At 40.3% G+C, this 8,050-nt stretch overlaps 1 protein-coding gene across 2 annotated transcripts in view; it reads right to left on the bottom strand.

Annotated features, from left to right (window-relative positions):
• Window positions 1-4,774: 4,774 nt before the first annotated feature.
• Window positions 4,775-8,050, bottom strand: part of LOC113027094 (neural-cadherin-like) — a 105,342-nt gene continuing 102,066 nt past the window's right edge. For both annotated transcript variants that reach the window (XM_026176573.1, XM_026176574.1), the window contains exons 32-33: window positions 7,249-7,403; window positions 4,775-5,811 (exon numbers count right to left, since the gene is read on the bottom strand). In XM_026176573.1, the coding sequence (XP_026032358.1) occupies window positions 5,245-5,811; window positions 7,249-7,403 (722 nt within the window). In that variant the 3' untranslated portion in view covers window positions 4,775-5,244. The remainder of the gene's footprint in view (window positions 5,812-7,248; window positions 7,404-8,050) is intronic.

The raw sequence follows: 8,050 nt of genomic DNA, 5'->3' as shown, positions 1-8,050 counted from the left end.
GTGACAAGGACACTTGCAAAAATCAAAACTAAGAAAAAGTCAGGAGGGATAAGGAGAAAGTAATGGTCTGTGGTCCAAACTCGCATAACTGTTGACTTTTTGAGGGTTGCCTTCCTGTTGCCTCTCATATGTTGTCCGATTAATTTGCACCTAAGCAGATAAAATAGGTTCAAGCAGTTTATCCTTAACAACTAGACCAACTCGATTAAACGTTTAACTGACTTTTAGTTATACTGTGACGATCAACTGTTTCCAAAATGTTTACTTAACTTTTTTCAGAGCAGTGTACAGGATATACTCCAAAACTAATTGCAACACATGCACACTAACATCGAATATAATACTGGGTTAGTGCAACATACATTTAGTTTTTTAATTTTATTTAATTTAAAATCTCGGTATGGTAGAAAGTTGAGAAGAAAATCCAAAGCAGAGAGTTGAAACAGAGCTCAGTTTAGTTTCAGTCTATTTTCAGAGTGTTTAGCTCTATTTAAAAAAACAAAAACAAAAGGAAACTATGATACAGAGGAATACATATTACAGTGGAACAGAGCCATTCAACCGCCCCAGTCTCATTAAACACTGAAGCACCGTGAGCAGCTTTGGTGTTGACAAACAGACAAAAACTAAAATTAAAACCTTTGCTGCATATTTTTTTATGTATTTCAAATTTGTGTGCTACATTTTTTAACACCTGCCTTTACATTTCTGTTTAATTTTAGTTACCTATGCTACATTTGGACTATTCTCCCAGCTGTTTTAATGGGGAAGATTAAAGATCTTTAAATATTTTCTTGCAGAGATTCCCTTAGTACCTCTATCTATCAGTTAGTCTATCGCCAACACACAACTACACAAATTCTTTCAAATACAGTGTTGAAACTGATTCATCGACCATATCTCAGGTTAAGTACAAACTAATTGATCTCTAATTCTTCTCGTTCACTCCACTTATTTGTTAACGATATTGTTGCAGTGTGCAGTGATTAATTGAGGCCATACATGGTGCATTTACAGTAAGAACCATGTCAGCAAACCTCTGGCAAAAGCAGGTTTCCTTTCCATCCATTTTAAAACAAAAGACTGTGAGGTGAAGCATAGTTGCTGCATCTCCAGCTGTGCAGAGATCACCGCAGCTTTCACTCACCCTCTGAGAGCCTGGGCCCTCAGCAGTGACCCCCCTCACATCAAACTTGACTGCTCATGTCCTGTCTGCATGCCGAGTTGTCGTGTAGGCTGTGTCGCTCTGTCACAAGACATGTCCCACATTTGCAGCCGCCACCGTTGGCCAGCAGGATGAGAGCGTCTGTCAGGAGAGCTGACACGCATGCCACTTTACTGGGCGACTGACAGAGGGCCACGCCACACTGTCACTTCTTCCAGATCTATTGCCTGAGGATAAACACGGACACACACACACACATACAAAGAGACTCACGCATGTTAATAACACAAGAGTAAACAGAGTTGGAATCTCAGAGAGTGACTGACTGACAGGCTGACTGGGTGACCGACCAGGGCTGAGGAAGCTGGAGCACTGTGTCACCCCTCATTCTTACAATCTCCAGCTGTCACATCAAACACTCTGCTCCTGTGTTGCTCCTCCTACTTACTCAACTCCACCACCTTCTCCCGTCCCCTACCTTACGTACTGATATCTCATCAGAAATATGTACTGCAGCGCTAAAACTCACAGTCCCAGCATGTTAGTCTTCATGTGTACTTTTTAAAACATCATTTATAGTACATGGCTGTATCTTATATGGTTCCTCCTCCTATTCATTCTGTTGGATCTGTGGGGCGTTGTGTTTTTAATAGTTCTTACAGACTTATGAAAGGGTTGATTTTACTTTCCAGTATGAGTCCCATTACTTTAATATTACTCCATAACACATGTAAGTGTTCTGAGACCAATTGATGCAGTTTTATTAGATCCTTTTTATTTATTTTTGCTTGATCTAAGGAACAGCTGCTCAGCTCTTCAATTTAGTGTTAAAAGACATGCTGAATGTGTTTTGACACTGTCTTGTTAAAAAAAGGAAGTGAGACCCTCCCTAGCAAGCTGTCACCCCGATGGCAGCATATCTTCATATAGTACTTCATATATTAGCTATTTATCATTCAGTCATTATTATTGGGGTCTTCACAGGTGTGCAAGTTCCCCATACTATGCAGACTAATGTGCACTTTACCATCACGGATGCTGGCTTTTAAACTCTGCGTTCATGTCAACACTTTCCACTTCACAATTGAAGACAGTGAGCATATTTCTGTATGCATTTTTGGAGGGGTTGTATTGTTTTAATTTGCATCTGTGGTGACAAACTTTGTTCACTTGCAGCAGTTTTCAGATATGTGCCTGAATTCATCCAGGCTTCCACTTTAGGTGTCATGGTGGTGCAGTATGTAGCATCTCTCAGCAAGAAGGTCCTGGGTTTGAATCCACTGGATGAGTTCCTTCTGTGTGGAATTTGCATGTTCTCTCTGGGTATTCTGGCTTCTTCCCACTGTCCAAAGACATGCATGTTCGATTAATTATTGATTCTAAATTGGCTGTAAGCGTGAATGTTTTCTCTCTCTCTCTGTTTTAGCCTTGTGACAGACTGGCTACCTGTCCAGGGTGTACCCTTCCTCTCACCCCATGATATGCTGGGAAAGAAACCCCCAGTGACTTTCAGGTCCACAGGGATATTTTAAATGTTTTTATGTGATCCTTTATGCAGGTAGACGAGATCCTTTTCAAAGAACCCCACAAAACATTTTAGTTTAAAAAAAAATTTTACTCAAAAAAAGGGGGAAAAACACTCAATGCCCTCCCCCAACCAAAGATAAATAAATATTCAAATCAAATACATAAATGTAAGCAACAATTGTTGAATTTAGCCCCTCCATTGGTTATACAGCAGCGAGCCTCTATGATGCATCAATGCTTGTACTGGTAATTTCTGCATCGTAAATGCCTTATGTATACACTTTGTATTCATTTTGTCCGGCAGTGCGCCCCAGGGTGGCTGTGGCTACAATGTAGCTTACCATCACCAGTGTGTGAATGTGTGTGTGAATGGGTGGATGACTGCATGTGTAAAGCGCTTTGGGGTCCTTAGGGACTAGAAAAGCGCTATACAAATACAGGCCATTTACCATTTCACTTTGTCTGTAATGCTTCTTTGTTATTAGTAAAGAAATTATTTCAATGAAGCTTTTTGTTTCTTTTTCTTTTAGTGTGTGTGTGTGTGTCGTATTTTTACTTACAGTAAATCTGGATACACTGTCTGAAATTTGATATAGGAACGTATGACTCTAATAGATTTTGTGGTACTTAAGCCCCTCATTGCTGGCTCTCCACTCATTTGCTGTGGTTTTCATTTGTAAAAGCCCCTCAGGCGCTGTTGTAGTTGCACCATGGGATTGCTGTGGTACAGTATATGGAAGAACAGTGTCCTCTAATGGCTGAAAGCTAAATTACGTCCATTGAAATAATTAATGGAAAGATAATGTTGTTGTTTTTTGGTAAAGTAAATAAATAAAATAAAAATAAAAAAGTAGTTTTGGGAGCAAGGCAAAATTTTTAAAAACCTCATTTTCAGTCTCAAACAAAACCTACAGGGATGTCGCATCTGTTCAACAGTGGGCACCAACACTGAGGTGTTTGGAGACTCCGAGTCTTGGAAGTTAATTTGTGATGATAAAAAATGCTGAAAGAGGGTCAGAAGCCAAGTTCTATTCAGCTTTTTTTAAATCCAAAATTATCTGGTAATGATATTTAACTGTCTAAGTGGGTATACTTACTTAAATACTGAAGGAGTGAAACTGAAATGTTTACATTTACACTTATCGTGCACACAATACTTGACCGACTTTTAATAAGTGGAATATTATCAGGGCTAAACTGTGAATCATGATTCCAGAATAGAAATACCCATTCCTCGGAAATCAACCTGCGTGCTCTGCAGAAATGAACTGAATCAGAAACAACAGCTCATACTGAAAATAATGAGATGTTGTTTATGGGAAAAGTGGTGCCAGTAGCCTGCCAATAGATGGCAGTGTGCATTCATGCAATGCATTTATCTTAGACAGGAGTGAACAAAAGTAGAGCAAGTGCAATTTAGTAATAATAATATTAACACAGAGAAAAACATGTAGCATTACATGTATGTAACATGCAACAATGATCTTTAAGTTTAGGCAGAGATATCTGGTATTTCGTGTGTCTGGTTCGCTGGTTTCAGACTGACTACAAAACGAGTAAAGCTTTTTAGAGACTTACGGGGAGTCAAACCCGCCCTCTGAACCTCTCATATCTCTTTGCATGATGCATTATGTAGGTGTGCCGACAGACAGGAACATCAGGCCCAAGCAGCAGCTCTGTGCGCTTCCCCAGCGGCTTGCTCCAGTGTCACAGTTGTTTAACTCCAGTAATGCAGGCCAATTAAGTATGATGTAGGGCTGCCTGCTGGGACCCCCGCACTTTGAGTTCTGGAGACTCCCAGAAGCTCAGGTCAGGAGGCTATAGGCTCTGGACATGAATGATTAATCCTGAAATTGACTTTGTTTTTCTCATCAGAGGCCCCAGTTGCTGGTAATAGTTAGCTGAATAAGACAAGAACAGCTGTTCCAGCCTCATCATCTAAATAAAACCTGGAATAAAGGAAAGATCGTACCTATGTGTTACTTCAGTGATGATGAAAGTTAGCTTCAACTTCAAAAGCTGAAAACTTGAGCATCACTAATTATGAACTCGTATTTGAATGAGAGCAACTTTGAAATATTATCAAAGATATTCATTTATTGAAAAGGAAATAGATAATACAAATGAAACAAAATCGTTTTTTTCACATAATTAATTTCATGAGTCATTGACAGCAAAGAAAAGTTATCTCACAGGAAACTCATTTGGAGTCTTGCTTTCAGACGTTACTCTTATGAGTTTTATGACATGAGTAGTGTTGACACAGAGTGCTTCCAAAAAGTGCTTTCTGCAGAGTAAATACTGTACAGTGCAATGCCAAGTAAACAATACATCACATCTGATCATTCATTGGTAAACATGGTTCATATCAAAGAACATAAATGTTCAAAGTTTCATCAATACAGTACATTTATAGCAGACTTCACAGAGACCAAACCTCCCAGTCTCAAAGTATATCACATTTAATTATCTCCCTTTGGATTTCAACCAACGACTTTTGATTCCCGTTGCTTTTTTTTGCAACTTTCAGTTCTGTTTCTGTGAGTGCTACCTCATCCGCTTTTCTCGCAGTTCGGCTGCCCCCTGCTCTCCTTCAGTTTGTCTCTCTGGCCCTCCGGAGTCTTGGAGTCTCTTCTTAAATCACTAACCACAGCTCGGAGGTTTTTGAACCTGTCCAGCCGAGTGCTCTGGGCTGCCTGAAGTCTGACTTCTGAACCCTGAGTTGCACTTAGGGAGCTGAGAGAGCGCACACCAGCGAGGCCGCGCTCCTTTCCTGCAGGACGCCGTGGTGTGGTCATAGTGCCGAGATCCTCAGGGTGATCCATGTCCCTGATGACCTCACACAGGTAGCGGGCCAAGTCCTGGCTGGAGAAGGACAGGGTTTTCTGGGAGCGGCGGAAGGTCAGAGGGGACGGCAAGGTTTCTGTCTCTGAAGGAGGAATTGCCAGACGTAGAGCAATCGCGGCACTGCCATTTCCATTAGACGTGCCATTTTTGTTGGTGTCCTGGGTGGGCTTAGTCTGCGGGTAAGAGATGATGCTTTGAGGATAACTATATCGGAGTGACTGTGCTGGGCTTGGCTGGAGGGAGCGCTGTAGCTCCACCATGTTAAAGGCATTCTGAGAGACCAACACAGAGAGAAGAAGGGAATGAAAAGAAAGAAGAGAAGAACAGATACGGTTTTCCTCTTGTGTAATCTTTTTTGGGAGTTTAAGAGATAATGAAAAACAACACTGGCACACCACATTAATCTGAGCTGTGCAGCTCAGCTAATGCCTCTGCTAGCTAATTAACCCATTCCTAAGACTGAGACAAAGATCCAGCATGTAAGAAGAGATGTTGGCAACAACATGACCATTGATCAGCCAAGTAATTAATTATCTAATTGCAGAAAGAGGAAACTGCTACTACAAGCACTATTAAAACTGAGGCGTTAACAGCTATTGGTATCTACGTTCTTAATTTCTGCTAATTGACTCACAATTCTATACTCCAGGCAATTTGCGGTTCCAAGAAATAGTTTGTGAATTGAGACTAACAAGATTTCTTGACTATGACTCACACGATATAGCTGAATCTTTATCTAGGTCACGATTATACAAAATAATAAACCACAACACCAAAAAAAAACAACAGAAAAAACCCCACAATCTGAGGATGAAACACAAATTTTGTGCTCCTCATTTCAAACAGATAAATTAGTCAAAGCGCAGGCTTGAAAAAAAAAAGTGAACCTCTGTTCTAATTTCTTCAAATATTCTTTCAAATTTTTGCTGTCAGGTTCTCCAATTAAGAAAATATCACTCAAAAAAATGGGACTGACATGTACAGGTGTTTGCTACAAGAAAAACACTGAATAAGTGCTGCTGCTGGAAGCACACTACAAAGAAAATTACAGCTCTCCAAAAAGACACTGCACCATCTCTCAAGTCTAGAGCTGCACCTGTGCACATAAATGCTCCACAACATTTTTACCATAGTTTTTAAGATAAAAAAATTATTAAAAAAAAAAAGCACTGGACACCAACACTGAAACTACGTCCCAGCTGTGAAGTACAGAGGAGGGAACATCCTGTTTGGAAGTGTTATTCCATCGAGCGCCTGAACGGTGAATTAAAAATGATACCAAGATTTCTTTTAAATAGAATGTCAGTCAGGGCAGCGGCACACTACCCGAAGCTTAAGTGATGATGGGGGATGATCCAAAGCACACACACAAAATCTAAAACCTAATTATTTAGAAAACAAGAAAAATCAGGTTTTGGAAAGACTTGATCTTGGACATCACAAAATCACACATAACATGGTTGTTGCTGTTAAAGGAGAATAAATACTTCCCTAAATTCAACTGCTTTATCTTGCAAATGTAGATTTTTATCTCAAAACACCAACAAATATTCTCCATCCAGTGTTGATGTTTTATTTCTGTTCATATATACTTTAAAATAATATATCTTAATGGTATCAACATAACCCTGGAAATAAGAACTTAAATAAGTACTCTATGTAAGTTTGGTTGTTATTTACTCTCTGTGTCAGAATGCATTTACGTTTACCTGATCTTGCTCTCCTCCACCTTCCTCGTCGTAGTTGAGCACATTCTCTCGGATGTCCTCCCACTCGCCGTGATGCGCAGACACATGGTACACACCCTCCTTTAGGCCCTTGTGTCTCCTCCAGCAGGAGTAGAGAAACAGGCCCAGCATCAACACTGAGGGGTGCCAGAGAGCAGGTTAACGCAGCAGGGAGCACTGTCACATAATTAGCATGAACTCCTGAGCCGAAAAAGCACGGCTTTGGCTGCATATGTAAATCGAAAAAGTTAGGAGGTTCTAGGAAATACTTGACTGCAGTCAGGATATAATTTAATTACAAATAAATAAGTAACGCAGACTCATAATACATGACTGTAAATACATGTTGCATCACACTGACTTGTCCCGTAAGGCCTGTTAGCTGCACTGACTACAGTTAGGACATACTAATAAAACATACGTGCAAACGGAGGCACCACCTTTCTACCTATATTCCCTTTGATGTTGCCTCTCTGTTTCCTGTCTTATCAAAGACCGCAGTTCCTCAGAAACCTATTAACTGAATTTGTACTCCTCCCAGCTTAAACTCAAAGCCTCAGTGGCTCGGAAGAACTCTGAGAGGAATGCAGCGGGAGCCGAAAAAGAAAGGTCCTAAAGCATACACATCAATCACAGCTATTGTGTGCTGAATTATACAACATGCTGGACTGACCTTTAAAGTCCATTAATCTCAACCAATATTTTTCTCCCATCTGCCATCCTTCTCTTTCTCTTTTTTCCTTCCTCGCTATCTGTTTTTACTAGTTCGCAACTTGACTCCCCC

This window comes from Astatotilapia calliptera, chromosome 7 (genome assembly GCF_900246225.1).
Source record: "Astatotilapia calliptera chromosome 7, fAstCal1.2, whole genome shotgun sequence".
NCBI classification, from domain to species: domain Eukaryota; kingdom Metazoa; phylum Chordata; class Actinopteri; order Cichliformes; family Cichlidae; genus Astatotilapia; species Astatotilapia calliptera.
The sequence above is the reverse complement of the archived record's forward strand: the minus strand, read 5'-3'. Positions and strand labels throughout refer to the sequence as shown.